Source organism: Myotis nattereri, assembly GCF_964212035.1.
Source record: "Myotis nattereri genome assembly, chromosome: 10".
NCBI lineage: Eukaryota > Metazoa > Chordata > Mammalia > Chiroptera > Vespertilionidae > Myotis > Myotis nattereri.
Genome location: NC_138085.1, coordinates 78,532,652 through 78,550,374, shown reverse-complemented (window position 1 = coordinate 78,550,374; position 17,723 = coordinate 78,532,652). Strand labels below are relative to the sequence as shown.

General features: G+C 40.3%; 1 protein-coding gene across 1 annotated transcript; it reads right to left on the bottom strand.

Moving 5' to 3' along the window:
• Positions 1-3,096: 3,096 nt before the first annotated feature.
• Positions 3,097-10,923, bottom strand: RAD51AP2 (RAD51 associated protein 2; the record flags this gene model as incomplete). The annotated part of the gene is made up of 3 exons (XM_081100804.1): positions 3,097-3,212; positions 7,267-7,350; positions 7,689-10,923. The coding sequence occupies 3 exons, from the start codon at positions 10,921-10,923 to the stop codon at positions 3,097-3,099; spliced, it is 3,435 nt and encodes a 1,144-aa protein (XP_080956930.1).
• Between the last annotated feature and the right edge of the window lie 6,800 nt (positions 10,924-17,723).

Below are 17,723 nucleotides of genomic sequence, written 5' to 3'. Positions count from 1 at the left end.
TACATACTTAATGGACTGACTATAACATAACTTTTTAATTTAGTGTAATATAAGGTTCTGCTTTTCTTCTCAAGCTTACTGTTACACATTCAAAAGCTTGCTATTTTAAACTGAAGTAACACCCAAGATTTATTCTAAGGTTGAATAAAAGCAAGTATTTTTTGAAGTGGCTTTTCATTGTCTGAATATTTTTATTCTGATCTGAACACATTCAACTTTTACATTTTAAGAACAAGGATAAAAAGAACAAAGTGGAGGGGAGAATGGGTTCCAATTTAAAATGTATTCCACCACAGCCCCCAATGCAACCTCTGCAAACCTGGCTACAAAGACACAAAAACTTAAAAGTTAAAATGTCACCTTCCTCCTATCCTCCAATTTTCCAATTCCAGAAACAAAAACTCACAGAACTAGGCAGGAAGGGGGAGGTTATGTTTCTGTGTCTGTCTGTACGTTAAGGAAGAAGGTCTGGGGGTACTTGAGTAATGACACTAGCAGGAACAAGTTTTGCATTGGGAGAGGTGTAATATTTCCCAAAATTTTTATAAAGAAAGATCAAAGATTAAAAAGACATAGCTATGATGAGCAGGTACAGAAATTTATTCATTCACTCATTCAAATAATATTGCATGGGTACTTAGTAGGGGCAGGTACTATCCAAGGCACTTGGGATATATTGGGGGGGGGGGGGGGTGGCGGTAAAGAATCCTACCTCCAAGGACTTGCATCCTTGTAAGGCATACATTATATAGTGTGTGAAAAACTGAAGAGTTCTGCGAGAAGAATAAGAAATTAGAGCAGGATAATGAAGTTAGAAACTACATGGTAGGGCATGGAAATTAATAAATAGGGCTGATTTTGAGATGGTTTTTAGTGTGTCTCAGAATCTTGGCTTGTAATAGGATAATCAGACTGACTTTGTTAATACATTTAGTCTTCCTTCTGTCATTATACACTTTCCGTTTTTTGTGTTTTCTTGCTGCTTCCTTTTTCCCTTAGTTTTTGCTAAGCGGCCCATTTTATTTCTCTGTCTAGTGTTTTCAAAAATATTATTCTACTGATTATGTATAAATTATGTATATCTGACATTTCTTTTCCAATCTCAAGTAAGCTCCTTGAGGCAAGGACTTCTGTACTCTATCACTAAGCCTAAACAACAGTAGGAGTATTAAAATACATTTATTCTATGAGTGAATAACTTAATAGTAGGTATTAACTAAATGATCACAATTCTGCTCTTGGGCCAAAGATAAACTCTGGAGGTAGAAATATAAAGTGAATGCAGAGAAAGGTGGGAAAGAATGCTATGGAGGAGATTGCCTCTATTCCAATTCTGACCAACTTTGTGATTTTGAAAAACTCACCCATCCTCTTTGCACCTCTATTTTTTTTTCACTTGAAAAATAAGGGAAATGAATTAAAACAATGATCCATTACCTTTCTTTTCTAACATTATAGGAGTTTTATTTGGAAGTGAACTTTAAATTATTAATACAAATGTCAAGATACTACACAAAGCATCCACAGAAATTTTTTCATCCTTTTTAAAAAATTTACACAAACATTTCCTACATAATCCAACACACAACAACAACAAAAATGGTACATCCTTTTTTCAATTTGCATACAATGGAAAAACATATGTGAGTAATAAATAATCAGAATTTTTTTTTTCGTATCAGTCACTTCCATAACCAAATATTATTCTGATCAATAAAAATTGCTATCATCAGACTTCTGGTATATACTTATACCATTACTTAATTTTTAGTACTGCTCCACACTTTGGTTCTTCACAATTACTAACATAGAAAACTATTGCAAAGTAGGTACAAGCATTTGCAAAAACAAACAAAATCCCCAGCTTAAAGCATGAATGAGTATGATGGAATTTCTTCCCAACCAATGGACTTTCAAACCATCAAATACCCAGAACCACCCTGGCCTTTGGCTGTGTGGCTTAGTTGGTTGGGGTTCATCCCATGCATCGAAAGGTTGCTGGTTTGATTCTTGGTCAAGACACCTGCCTGTGTGCCAGGCTTGATCCCTGGCAGGGGTTGTGCAGAAGGCAGCTGATGAATGTTTCTCCCTTTCTCTCCCTCTCTCTCTAAAAATCAATTAAAACAAAACTTTTTAAAAAATAACTAGAACTGAACTAAATTTGCCAAGAGGGTTTTGCCTAAGTCAAGGAAGAGATACATTTATTTTCAACAGAGGAGCTGAAATTAAAAGCCAGTATTAAGTTTAAGACAGGTTGGGGGATTCAGCCATTTGAAAAAATAACCATCTTTTTAAAAAATGACCACTGAAAATAAGCTCACTAAATTTATTTTTTAAATCATAAAACATTTCTTACAAAAGATCATTAAATTGTTCACATTGCTCTGAAGAGATGCCAGGGACATGTGGACTATTGTTACTTTTCCTCCCTGTCCCAACCCAAAAAAATGTTGAAGTGACCACAAAGCGAAGTGTTCACAATAATTTCATAGGGGAGATTTTCCTTTTTAATCACCAGCAGTGAACAAATATTAAAATTCACTCATTCTGTTGCTGTTTCAAAATTTCAGTGTTAGCTTTTGCACACACAAACACACACACACCTGTTTGTATGGAACGAAAACATTACATCTAGTAAACAGCAAAGATTCCACTACACTTCAAATGCAGAACACCTATGAAGCAGAGGCATACTGGCTTTTTAAACAGAAGCAAGTAAGGTTTGTTGCCTTTTTAAGAGTCACAGATCTTTTAGAGAAACCTATAAAGGCTATCAATCTTCTCCACAAAAGCATTTTATATATATGCATATGTTATGAAAAATAAGTTGACATGTCTTATAAGATCACAAAAACTTTTAATCTGTATATTGTTAATGCCATAAAAATATCAATATTATATAATGTTTAAATATAATTCACACACACACACACACACACACGCACACACGCACCCTCTCCATACTTCATAATAAAGAAAGCCCCCAAACCCCAAGGTGAAAGAAAAGCATTTAGCCAAAGAAAGAAATAAAAGATTGATAGTTGTCATGAAATTTTAAAGTCCAATATCTTCTTTTAAGTCCTCATAACATATTTACTATAAATAGGGATGAAGTTGCTTAAGTTTGGCTTTTCTTGACAAACCAACTCTGATTGGACGACTGCATGTCTTAAGAGGTAGTACTCTTGAAATTCCATGTGAAAAATTACTACCTAAAAATATAAGACAATAAAAGTATTTAAGGGAAAAAATTACTCATAGTTTCTAAGATTAAAAAAATTTGATAACTTTTAATCATACTAGCAACTTTACTGACTCACTGAGTTAAGTGCTTTAAGTGAATTAGCTTACTTAATCCTATCTCCATTTTTAAAATGTAGAAACCTCAGCACGAAAGTTAAGTAACTTGGCCAATATAAAATACAAACTAAATAAAATCATCATTCCAGTCAGGCAGTCTGACTTAACAAAAAAACAACATAGATTTTTTTTTTAAGTATTGATTTTTGAGTGAGAGAAACATTGATTTATTGTTCCACTTATTTATGCATTCATTGGTTGATTCTTGTATGTGCCCTGACTGGGGATGGAACCCACAACCTTGGTGTTTCTTGGTGTATCGGGACAACACTCTAACCAGCTCAGCTACCTGGGCCTATATAGATTTTAAAGTTACACTTGATATAGTGTAGTGATGGCGAACCTATGACACGCGTGTCAGAGGTGACACGCGAACTCATTTTTTTGGTTGATTTTTCTTTGTTAAATGGCATTTAAATATATAAAATAAATATCAAAAATATAAGTCTTTGTTTTACTATGGTTGCAAATATCAAACAATTTCTATATGTGACACGGCACCAGAGTTAAGTTAGGGTTTTTCAAAATGCTGACACGCCGAGCTCAAAAGGTTCGCCATCACTGATAGTGGCTCTAAACACCATGTCACTTTTTCTTATTAGAAGCTAAATAACTAAACTATACTATTAATGATTATGTTTGATTTCTAATAGAGATTATTATCAATAATAGAATGTAAATGTTATTTTTAAAACAGCTCAAAACATTTCATGAAGATATATCTGTTATTAAATCAGTTAACCAGACAAACAGAATCAACTACCCTTGATAATAAAATACAATACCTCTAAATTTCAGGTGCTTTATTTTTAAAAATAAACAGTAGGATACATATTTAAAGCTAAAAATGTACCTATCAAGCTTTCATCATGCTTTAATGAATTAGTATGATCTTAATATAAAAGTGCATTATACTAAAAATAGTGTAATCAACATAACTTCAAATCTGACAAAAGGTAAACAACATAATTTCTACTAAGTTTAACCAAACAGAAAGTGTGTACCTATGTAAACGATAATGAAGTAAAATGCAAATTTTAACTATATGTAAAAAGGGAGGAAACAACATAATATAGCTAGTTACTCATAAAAAAATTTAAAAAAATATATTGCCAAATTATTTTTTAAACAAAAAGGGATTGTTCAAATAAACCAAAATTGATGGATCATATCTGATACACTAGATTTGGTTATAAATTAAGTAATGTCAGCAATTTATGCTAAGTATACTTCTACATTATGAGATTTTTATTTCAGAACAAAGCTATGATTCGTCTATTTGATTACTTTTTCAAAGTATAGCTTTCCCCTTTCATATTCTAATATGACAGATACTTCTGATAATTTTGCAATGGGTGGGAAATCACTAAACCAATTTGTATCAACAGTAGGCCTTTTGCAAAGCATATGCCCTTAAACAGTGATTAAGTTGTGGTTGCAAGGATGTGCTTTTTTGTAACCTTGGACTTCTTACCTTTTTATTAAATAAATTATGACCCTTTTTATTATTGCTATATACTGGATTAATGTATTGTGTTGTATCATTTAACAATTCTAAATATTCAAACGTACTACCAGAAATGGTTCATTTTAAAAATTAGTATTTAGAAAATTTATGAAATTTATTAGTCATCTTTTAAAAATAATACTAACTCGATTGTTTTCTAAATCCTTGCAACTCAAAGTATAGTCCACAGACTAGCAGCATCTAGGTGCTTGTTAAAAATCAGAATCATAATGCCTACCCCACAACAGAACAATAATCATTTAGAAAGATACCCAGGTCATCTATATATATAAAAGGCTTATATACAAAGTGTCCCCTCAGTGACCGGGAGTTCGGGAGATTGGGAGTTCAATCATGCACTATGACACGCGCTGACCACCAGGGGGCAGTGCAGAACAAAGGAAGGCCCCAGCCAGCCCTGACCACCGGCTAGGCCTAGGGACCCTACCCATGCACGAATTTCATGCACCAGGCCTCTAGTTTGTATAGAATTTAAAATTAGGGGAGAATGGATGCTGAATATTTAAAGCACCTGGCACACTGGCTGGCTGGCATATAACACATGCTCAAAATAATTCCAAAATACTTGCCTTCTCCACAGATAGAGAAGAAAGACACAAAGAGTTTACAGGATGTTACTGGAGACTTAAGTGGCAGAAATTTTAATTGGAGGCATCATGATGACAAGTGAGTAAGTATCAAAAACATTCCAGCACAATCAGGAGTTTCCTAATGCCTTTAAAACCACTCTGTATAAACAGGTCTTATCCCCACTTCCCAGTGTCTCTCAACTATTCCTTTACACTATCGATTTTTAACAAGTCTCAGGAAGATTATCCACTTGGGGATAATCTTTGTAAGTAAATCCAAGACAACTATCCTAACACAATATTAAATAATTCTGGCTGACCTCACACATACTTTATAATAATGAGGCACTTTTTCTTGTAAAGACACAGTACAGTAGTGTAGGTTCAAATATTTCCAACAAATGTAACATTTCTTTTTTTAATTTGTGTACATAACTTAATCTTTCATTTCATCCATTTCATTATCACAATTATAATGATGAAGAGTGTGGGTGCATGTTCCCTAATCTTCCTCCATTCTATCTCAAAATTAACCCAAGTTCTTCCTTTCTGTCCTAGAAGAAACAACTCCTATCCTTTCCAGGCTAATTCTGCCCCTGCTTTTAGTTTCATAGAGTATTGCTACCTCAGTTATTCTCTTCATTCATGGGAGAAGAAACTACCTGTGGGCTTTTTATCTTCCAGGGCTTGGATTAATATTTAAGATTATTTTATTGCAAGCTTAGAAAAAGGAAAAGATGCGTTATGGAAGTGACTGCATAAAGGTTCCACGAGCAGCATCCTACTGATGAGAAGCCAGGAAAATGTTTTGAGAAATGATGAATGTTTTCGTAAATATATTTCACCTACATCATTACTCTTTCTAGCTCTGGTCTTGTGTAATACCAGCAGTTTCTGACCGAATAAAGTTTTAGTCATTTAGAAAACAATTACCCAATGTAAATCCTACCCCTGTGTCTCATTCCACTGGTACTATTATAAGTTAGACTAGACCAGCCGTGGGCAAACTACGGCCCGCTGAATAAAACTATTGAAAAAAAATACCATACCCTTTTATGTAATGATGTTTACTTTGAATTTATACTAGTTCACACAACCACTCCATCCATGCTTTTGTTCCGGCCCTCCGGTCCAGTTTAAGAACCCATTGTGGCCCTCGAGTCAAAAAGTTTGCCCACCCCTGGACTAGACGTTAGACTTGCTGTGTTTTATTCTGATATTGTAAACCTTTTAGGCAAATGATGAGGCTAGTTTAACTTTTCATTAGTTTTGTTTAATAGTAATCAAAATTTAAATTCCATAGTCATAAATCATGGTCATATATCTAAATGATACTAAATTTTTAATTACTAAATAAAATGTCTACATAAAGAGCCTCATAATAATTAAAGAATAGAGAACATTGATGATAATTATATAACTGTGAGCAACATCTCATCAGTGGAAATTCAACTTAGTTAAATGCCTTTTTTTGTTTTGCCCATTAATGTTACATATATTAGATTGTATATTAGACATGTATTACCTCTATCTTATTACTTAGTTATTTCAATGCATCCTGGCAAATAATTAAACAGTTTTGAAGAGCACATTTCCCAATAATATTCTAAAGCTAATATTCTAAAATAGTATTTTAATCTTTAGCCAATTTTTAACTATTAGAATTTGCTCCAGTACATTTTAATATTTACAAAGGTACTAAATCATTATATTTATTTTTCTAACAACTTAAGTACATTTCCTTATACTGAAAAATATAAGAATGCAATTATCTTAGAAGGTATTCTTGAAAATAACCAAAAACCTTACCTCCGTTCACTATATAGTTAATTTTTTCTTCCTTAAATTCATCAGAGGAAAAAGCAGGTCTTTTGGGTGAGGGTTTCTCACAATCTGAAAATAAAGATCAATATATTACTGTAAAAAGTAAGGTTTATATAAAATGTTAATTCTAAACAAATTACTTTTTCAAAAATATTTCTCCCATTGGCTCCTAATATTTAGAAAAATGCTTCAAAACTCCTTGAAAAAATGTTATCACTTGTTATCTTCAAGTTCAACATATTTAATGTTGGAACAGTTCTTTATATAAAATAATGTGCATCAGTAAACATTGCTTATACTTTATCTCCCTTTTGCCAAAATTATATATTTGGCCAACACAGGGTGGGGGAGGAAGCTGCAATTTTTTTTCTATCATAAGAAAAAACATTTTAAAACTAATTTTATACCTTCCTCAGAAGTCGAATAGAGTACTTCTTCCTTTGATGTTCTTAAACAGGAATGTGCATTAGGAACTTCCTGTTCTCTGCTTCTGGGTACTGATTCCCAGTTAAATAAACTTTGGTGTCTTTTATGCATATTAGGACCTGCTTTAGCATCACAGAGCAAAGAAGATTCACAGATTTTGTTGACTGTACCTATTTTCAAATCTTTTTCTATCTTTGTTTTTACCGCCTCCACAGCATTATTTTCTCTAAAGTAATTTTCTTGCCCATTGTTTGTTTCCACAGTGCTTAGAATTTCATTTTCCTTACTGATTTTGTGAAACATACGAAGTTCTTCAAGAACTAAATCAAATTTACTTTTCATCTCAAAATCTTTGGCTATTGTCACAACTTCTGTTGGTAAACACTTGGCAGTTAAATCCTGAAAACATTCATTGTTCCCTACACTCAGATCAGCTTCAAATTGATGTTTAACACATTCTATAGAGTCATTCTTTGGATAAAAATGCTTTAAATTAGCTAACTCACTTTCTTGCAAAATACTCTCATATTTCTTTTTGTCAGCAGGATTAAGTTGATTAACATATTTAGTCTCCTCCACGTTTACTTTCCTACTCATTAAGGAAACTGGTTGCACAGAAAAAATGCCATCCATTGAATAAAAGCTATTCTTCTCTTCCTTTTCAATCTTAATATCTTTATGAACTTGGTGACAGTATGTTAAACTTTGGGCTATGACATTTTCTTCCTCCATTAAAATTAAGTCATGTCTTTTTGCTTCAATTTCACTTTTTAGCAAGCTCCCAAAATTTTGAACTTGAGTTACAATCATGGGATTGGTTTGTTCAGCACGTTTTGTGCAGTGGCTTGCTGGTATGGCTTGTTGCCTAACATTGAGGATATCTTCAGCAATGCACTTACAATTAAAGCTACTAATCTTATTATGCTCCTGTTTTCTTTCAGTAGCTACATTTTCATTGTACATATTTATTTCATAAAAGTTTTCATTAATATGTTCATAGTTGTTCTGTATGAATTGAGGAAGAGAATTAACATGTATTTTCACAGTGTTTGTACCACACTGAGCCCAATTTTTCACATTCACTACTTGTTCAGGACAAGTCTTACTCTTGTAACTAATTTCATCCCTGTCATCAAAGTCCATTAAAACGATATTTTTAATTGTCGTACTAAAGGAATCGATGGGTTTTTTCTTAAACTCTTTGAAAACTTGTTCAGTTTTAAACAGCTTTTTCTCCTCTAACATAGGTTTCATATTATCTCCTAATGGTATTGAAACAGTTAAAGTCCTTCCTAGATATACAATCTGATTTTCCACCATAATATTTTTTGGATAATTCAAACACATTATCCATTTGAAAACGCACCCCTCTTCTAATTTAGAATCATTTTCAGTTCCAGTTAAAGAGTCAAAGTTATTGAGCAAAGAAGCTATGTTGGTTTTCAATATGATATGTAGAGATTTTGAAACACCGGTTTGCAAATATATGCTTAAAATGTTATTCCTTCTATTGACATTTATATTCCTAATTATTAGATTATGAACATCAGTTTGCTTTAGACACTTCAAAATTTCATGCCAGGCTAAAATACTATTATCTGCTTCTTTTGCTGAAATGCTTTTATGGAAGTAAAACCTTTCTGTAATGAAATTCACCAAAACATTGCTTAAATCACAGTCTTTTTGTGAAGTATAATATTGCGACGGCAACTGTAGCCTATTATCGCTTTCTCCTGTACCACTGAACCAAAAAAAATTTATTAACGCTTTTTGGCTACCCAGCGTCCCTATCATGAGAAGCTGTGGTTGTTCTTCGCGTGTGTTCATGGCTTTTATATCATAACAATCTTCTTTCTTGCTTACAAGAGCTGTGTCCGACGACTGTAGCCAATTCCACTTTTCTCCAGTTTTCTTCATATTTTCACAGTTGGTTTGGTAACTATGCATAACCCAGCTGTTTTCCCTATTTTTTCTCAAAATATGTCTCATGCTATAGCTCCCGCGCTGAGGTTTTCCGAATCGGGCGGCTGTGTGACCGCCCAGGCTTGCTCCTGCCCCCTCCCAAGCTGCACTGTGCAGTGTTAGAGTGAAATTCGCACCAGGACCCCTTACAGCAGACGCGACGCCCCCGTGGCGATCGCACCGGAAGCTGATGGCGTCCTCCCCCCTCACGCAGACCCTGTGCTCGCGGGCTGAGCGGGCGCCGCTGTCACCACGTTCAGGAAACAGAGCCCCTGCGTCCACCATGTCTGTGTCGTCCAGTAACTTGCGCCTCTTAACAGTCGGTCTATTTGGGGGCCAGTCGATGTTTGTGAACCCGGTAACATAGGTCTCGTTTGTGCCGCCCTTTCTCTTTGCTCTTTGCTTTGAAGGGGACAGTGTGCTCTTGAGGTCCGTTGGACCCTCGGGGAGAGGCCCTGCGCTGCTCTCTCTGCAAACCCTGGGCTCGGCGACGCTCGTGCCAGGCTGGTTCTGAGATCTGGGCGTTTTCAGCGTGGATGTCGCCACGTTACTTTCCTTTTTATTGGGCTGTGCGACGCTGCCAGCTTGGCGTCTGTCCTCAGCTTCATGAGATGTGGGTTTCGGTTCCCCGTCAAAGGTGAGGCCCCGCGACAGATTTCCTGTCCCTTTCCTGTCACTACTGTCTTCCTGCCTGTTGCCTCCCCCTGGGACTGCATATCGTTTTCCAGCCTCGTTTGCAAGGCCTGGTATGTCGCGGAGGGACATGTTGGGCCGAAGCTGCCCCCCCTCGGCGTGGGATCCATCACCGCGGGGCACACGGACAGCCGCCCCATCACACAGTCCTGCCCCAGAGAACCTTCTGGAAGCTCTCGAACCAGAATGCAAACTTCCTGAGGGGGGGGACCGCAAGCCAGCATTCATCTCGCATGGGCTGTTTTGGCATCCCCCATGTCCCGTGTGCTTCCCGCCGGAGTTGGTGAAAATCACGTCAGGGGAAAGGAGCAGCGCCCTGAAGGGTCTGGGCGACAGCGCCCATTTTTTCTCCTCCTCCAACAGGCGAGGCACCAGAGGCAGCCTCCACACCGCCTCAGAGGCCCCGTAGGGCTCCCCGAGGCGGGGCCGCTTAGTGGGGGGGTGGGAATTAGGGTCTGGAGGAGGTTTAGTCGGGGGGTGGGAATCAGGGTCTGGAGGAGGCGGGGGACCGGCCAGCTCCCTGAGCTCGTCAGCCGGCGGCGTGAGGCGCGTGAGCGACATGACAGAGAACTGAGGGCGTCTGTGGGAGGTTCCCGCCAAGCTCCAGTCTTTCAGCCCAAGGGAAGAGGCTCCGCCCCATCCCGGGCAGCCCCGGCCACGCCCCCGACACGCCCCTCAAGGCCTGGACTCAGCGTTATCTTTATGGAAAGCCCCGCCCCAAACACGCCCCTCAAACGCCCCAGCTTATCCGCCCCGCCCCCCTCTAAGTGCCGCTCCGCCTAGACCACGCCCCCCGGACGCTCTCCTTCACCCCAAACCCGAGAGCTCCCAGTGTCGCTCCCAGTGTGGCTCCCTCACACCGAGAGCCGCCCTGGCCGTTATGTGGGCTATTTTTAGCGCCTCTTGCTCCAGCCAGGACCGTAGCTGCTCTAAATCGTTTCTTTCCTCTGTCAGAATCTGCATTATTTTTCTAATTTGTGAACAGAGACGGCTCGACATTTCAACTTCTCAAATTCCATGTTTTCCTGGGGGGGTGGGGGGCGGGGGGGGGGGGTATGGCTTCCCCGCGGCAGCTCCCGAGCGAGCGACCTTTCCAGTCAAACCCTGCAGCTGTGCCAGAGGCGGGCCAAGTCTCTGCGCCCGGAAAAGCCTCCTGAAAGCTGCTCATCGCCTCGGCGGCGCTTGACGTCGAGTGTCCACTTCGCTAGGAAAGTGTGTTGTGAGGGAAGGACAGTATATCCGGGCAAAGTGTGTGGAAATTATCACCCAGAACATGCTCGGTCTTCACTTTCAGGCTGTAGAAAGGTTTTCCCCTGCTGGGGGGCTCCTTCCCCCCAAGCTTGTGGGTCAGGTCACCGAAAGAAACAAATTCCATGCTTCAGCTACGCCATTTCTTGTGAGCAGAAGTAATAGAGCTCTGGCTAATAAGTTTCATGAAGGTTATTTTTCTTTTCCTTCAATAATCTCCTAAAATACGTTATTATTTCCAGTTCATGGCTGAGTTTTGTCAGTTCCGTGGCCACAGAGTGATTTTCAAAATGTGTGTTGTTATTCCATTGGTGTTTATTAGGAAATACGTCATTACTGTTCAGCAGTCAAAACCTCAGTCCTGCCGAAACCGGTTTGGCTCCGTGGATGGAGCGTCGGCCTGCGGACTGAAGGGTCCCGGGTTCGGTTCTGGTCAAGGGCATGTGCCTGGGTTGCGGGCACATCCTCAGTGGGAGATGTGCAGGAGGCAGCTGATCGATGTTTCTCTCTCATCGATGTTTCTAACTCTCTATCTCTTTCCCTTCCTCTCTGTAAAAAATCAATAAAATATATTTTAAAAAAACAACAAAAAACAAAACAAAACAAAACCTCAGTCCCCTGGAGGGCTGTTTCGCAGTCGGGAGGCCGCAGGGGCCCTGGTAGAACGGGAATAAGAATGACAATGAGGGGAACAGGAACCCCCACTTCAGGAGGGGGGGCGGGGTACCGGCAGGATGGAGCGGACACACTGCGCCCAGCAATGCAGCGCCCACCCGCCTCCCTCCCGTCGGATAAACATCACGGTTCCAACTCCGGGCATCCGGCTGGACGGACGTTAGCTTTTAAATTCCGCCAGAGAAACGTCTGCGCACGAGGGGAGAAAGCCTTGCGGTAGAAGCACTTCATCCACACTCTCACGACGAAGGCAGCGGAGGCTCAGAGGATCCGTCTTTTTCTTTTCTTTTTTTTAAACATATTTTATTGATTTTTTACAGAGAGGAAGGGAGAGGGATAGAGAGTTAGAAACATCCATGAGAGAGAAACATCGATCAGCCGCCTCCTGCACACCCCCTACTGGGGATGTGCCCGCAACCCAGGCACATGCCCTTGACCGGAATCCAACCAGGACCTTTCAGTCCGCAGGCCGACGCTCTAACCATTGAGCAAACCGGTGAGGGCAGGATCCGTCTTTTTCTTAAACTGGAGGCCGGGTGCATGGAAATCGTGCACTCAGGGGGGGTCCCTCAGCCCAGCCCGCACCCTCTGGCAGTCTGGGACCCCTCGGGGGATGTCCGACTGCTGGGGACCCCACCACCCCCGCTTTGCTCGACAGCCGTGAGCCAGCTTCTGGCTGAGCCGCACTCCCCCTGTAGGAGCGCACTGACCACTAGGGGGCAGCTCCTGCGTAGAGGGTCTGCCCCCTGGTGGCCAGTGCGCGTCATAGTGACCGGTCGTTCCGCTTTCGGTCAATTTTAAGGATTCCGTTGCCTTTTTCACCTTGGAGTCTCCACAATTCTGCATTCCATCCCCATGCAATGCCGCCCGTCCTCTGCAGCGCGAAGGCAGATGAAACTGGTGCACGAACAGGACATTAGGAACAAGCTTTCTATGTCAGTGATGGCGAACCTTCTGAGCTGGGCGTGCCAGCGTTTTGAAAAACCCTAACTTAACTCTGGTGCCGTGTCACATATAGAAATTTTTTGATATTTGCAACCATAGGAAAACAAAGACACATATTTTTGATATTTATTTTATATATTTAAATACCATTTAACAAAGAAAAATCCACCAAAACGATGAGTTCGCGTGTCACCTCTGACACGCATGTCATAGGTTCGCCATCACTGTTCTATGTGAACACGCCACAGCTCTGAGGTCCTGGGCTGATTTGGGTGTAACCTGGTGTTTGAGTGTTTGGCTACACAGCTGTTCGTAGTTCAGCTCCCAACCGTTCTCCAGCTTCTATTCCCACCGCACACACAGCTTGCCTTCCTGCGGCACCGAAACCCTCTCTGCTCCTTAAACACATAAAGCCCTTTCAGGACATCAGCCTTCGGGTGTGTGCTGGTGCATCGGCCTAAAGTTGAAAAACAGATCTAGGCAGCCTTGGAAGACTGGCTTTAAGTGGGAAATAAAAAGTGACCTAAGACCCTGGAAAGTACAGCCCTCTTCCTCAGAGACTAAAGACGCACAGAAATGGCTCTAGAATAGGAAGAGCGAGCCAGTCAGGATGCAGACCAAGCGGGGTCTGGGGGAAGCAGGGATGGCGATGGTGGGGATGGGGGTGGGGATGGAGGTGGGGGTGGGGGGAGGGCACAGGGCGGACAGAGGGGGATGTGGCGATGGACAGAGACTCTGCTTGGGGTGGTGAACACGCACCACAGCGTACAGGTGACGTGTTGTGGAACTGGGCACCTGACATCTGTATAATTTTAACCAGTGTCACCCCAATAATTCCAATAAATAAACAACAAAAGTTGTTTTAAAAAGTACCCAGGCACCACCTGCAGGACCACCTCCGAGACCAGCCAACACGCCCTTTTTTCTGCCTTAACTCCTTACTACCGAACAACCATGGGCTCCCAAATTCGTCAGAATCGTTCCCCCAGGTGGAGGCTGCGGTCGCCGCCTGGCCACCTGCCTCTGCGGGCCCCACACCTACCTCTCCCTGGGCTTCCATCCCCACGGGACGATGTGGCTCTCGAGGGCAGGCGGGGGCCACTCCTTCCGTGAGCTGGTGGAGAAGAGTGAGGGTGCTGAGCGGCTCTTAAAGTTGCAAAACCAGCTTGGCAGCTGCATTCTCTCCAGGACGTGCAGGAGCCTCCCCAGGATGAGTGGGCAAAGCTCAGGACGCCATGGAGGCCGCCCTGGCCTTGGAGAGGAGCCTGACCCAGCCCTTGGGGAGCTGCAGGCCCTGGGTTCTACCCGAGCAGACCCTCAGCTCTGCGACTTCCTGGGGAACCACTTCCGGGCGAGGAGGTGAAGCTCATCAAGAAGATGGGCGACACCTGCCTCACCCTGCAGGCTGCCGGCCCCCAGGCTGGGCTGGGCGAGTGTCTCTTCGAAAGGCTCCCCCTCCAGCCCCACCAGGAGCCTGTGGAGCCCGAGGCCTGTGGGGCCCTCTGCCTCCCCTGGGGTCTGGCTCTTTCCTGAGCTTCTCCCCAAACTACTAGCCATTATTTTAACCTCCCTGAAGCCCCCTCCCATGCATTGGACCAAATGAAACAATAAAGCTTTTTGCAGAAAAAAACAAAAACAAAAAAACCTGTGAAAAGGCACAGATTTTTTTGGGTTTTTTTTGCTTATAAAATTTCTGATGGGTGGAAACACAAACACAGAAAAAACTTATTTCAGTTCAAACAATATTTAGTACAGAATATATGTCTCATTACTGTGCTGGATGCCATGCTCTTCCAAAAAGCACTGGCTTTGTAGTCAGAAACCCTTAAATACGTATGTGTCGCTCTGCTGAATAGACTTCTTACATAGTAATGTAATAGCACTATCTTTTTCCACTTTTACTCTCCAAACTCCTCTCTGGTAGGATTAAAAAAAAGAAGACAAGTATTTCAATTTCTGCATGCCATTGAAGAAAAGACCTCTTACGCCCTAACTGGTTTGGCTCAGTTGATAGAATGTTGGCCTGCAGACTGAAGGGTCCTGGGTTCCATTCCTATCAAGGGCTCATGTCGGGGTTGTGGGCTCAATCCCCAGTAGGGGGCGTGCAGGAGGCAATCAATCAATGATTCTCTCTCATCATGGATGTTTCTATTTCTCTCTCCCTCTCCCTTCCTTTCTGAAATCAATAAAAATATATTTTTTAAAAAGACCTCTTACATTGGGTTTGATTACAAATGAATTTCCTCAAACGATAATTACCTATACTTGAAGAACTGATACAACATGAAACTTTGCCAGGAACTTCAACATGGAAATAAAATATGCCAATTTAAACTCCAACTATACTGTGTGTCTGCAGTATAGTTGTACTGGGGGCTGACAAATGGAAGGCTAGAATCATGGCATCATTCACCATTTACCCTTTCGGCAGCCCTTGTTTCCTAGTATAAATCGCCAAGGTCATAGGGTTTGCCTATAGTCTGATTTTGAGAGGATTGCAAGCTAGCAGAATTTTCACTGGCAGTGTCATCATCAAAATGATCTTAAGTATAACTTCTTGAAGATTTTTTTTATTGTTTAATATGATTAAGCTTTTATTTCCTGATTTTGGAACTAATTTCACAAAAATTAATTTGAGTAACAAAAATCTTTAAATCAATAGTATGTGGATTTCAGTGTTACCTGCATATAGACAATCACTTAATATAAGAAATATTTTACTTTCCCTTAGAAAATATAAAAGGGAAAACTATTTAAACTTTTACAACGGCCTTGGAAAGCTATGATCTTGTCCATGGTGGCTACCAAATGAATAGTTAGAGAAAATAAATTAAGTCTAGCACAGCCTTCACTTGTCAGTAGGAAAAAAAAAAAAAAAAGGACAACAACATAAAGAATAATATAAGCAGATTTCTTGGCTTGCAAATGATTACATTGGTTGCCAAAAGATGGTTCAGTTCCAGTGTCTAATGTCAATTGTAAAAACTGTTGCCCAGTCAAATAAGCCTGGAAACTCCCTCTGTCAAGTCTAATTTTCTCTTTCATTCATAAAGCTAATCACACAGTGTTCATAAAAATTAACCCAAACACTACGTTTCTTCTTGTTTAAATACTTTTATAATATATTCCACCATATCTGGCACAAACCTATAGTGAATAATAACAATATAATCATTAGCTGGAAAATGTCAAAATGCATTTTTAAAATCAATATAAGAACACTGCCACTGTTAGGGGTTTTGTAAATGGAGAATTATCTATCACACCCACTATACCGATTATGAAACAGTATCATTATTAAGTTATAAAAATAATCTTCCCAGTTATCAGAACTCCCAACTAAATTTTAATTCTTCCACATTGTAAAAGCATCGAAAACTAATCCACTGAGAATAAAAACTAAAGAGAAAGAGGGAATTAACCAACTAAATAAATACTAAGCTCTATTTGAATCAGGAACTTGGCATTTTGAATGCTACAAAGTAGAAGTATAAGAAAGATCCTATACTAAGTAGCTTTACAATATAGTTGGATATTAAAATCTAAAGGGAAAACTATGTGTCACAGTGATATTTAATTTAATTTTCTGCTCATATTAAGTATCGTAGGTCTACTGGCAATTGAAAAGAAGGAAATATCACTCTGGAATAGGTAGTCAGGAAAGTCTTCATGGTATTTGAATAAGACGTTGAGTAAGTAGGAAAGGTTACAGCTATCCAAATTCAGCAATATGCTATAACCTGGTTTTTTTGGTAAAAATATACCAATCTGTTGTAAAAGTCTGCATTTGGGGGTACAAATTTGGGTGGGATTCTAGGAATACTTCACATTAGACGTCAGGAGATCACTTTGGTCTGGAGATGCCCCTGGTGAGAACAGGAGATCTTGGAGGAAATCTTGTCCTGCTTAGACTCAGTTAAAGAATTCTCTTCTGCTCTAACTTCAGACCTAGGATCTGGTCAGAAAGCAGCACCACGGCCTGTACTTGACCCAGCCCTAGTCCATCCCACAGAACCAGAGCATCACCATCACCACCAAACGGTACAGTGTTGCTCGCTCTGAAGGAAAACTATCTTGTCATTAATCAGAAGAGATTTGTCTTTGGCACCTTTCCACTCATTTGCACCATTTCAATAAAATGCACTGCTCACACACAAAAAAGTGTGATCCTTCCTACAGGAAGGACCAAAAAGAAATATTCAGACGATAAACCAGTGCTGTCAGTGCACTTACCTGACAGCATCAGCAACATTGTGTTTTAACTACCTTAAGGCTCCTGGACAAGGCTTTCCTAATTAGCTTAAAGTGACCCTACAAGTTCTTTTACCAGGTGCCGGAGAGATACAGACTCACCAGATAAACACGGGTGTTTTCTAAAGACAAGTATTCTTTCTTTTAGACCAAAGTGACAAATTATTCACACAGTACATGTTTTAAATAACATCATTAATGGCCCATCCTCTTAGATTAATAGCTTTATTAGCTCCTAAAGA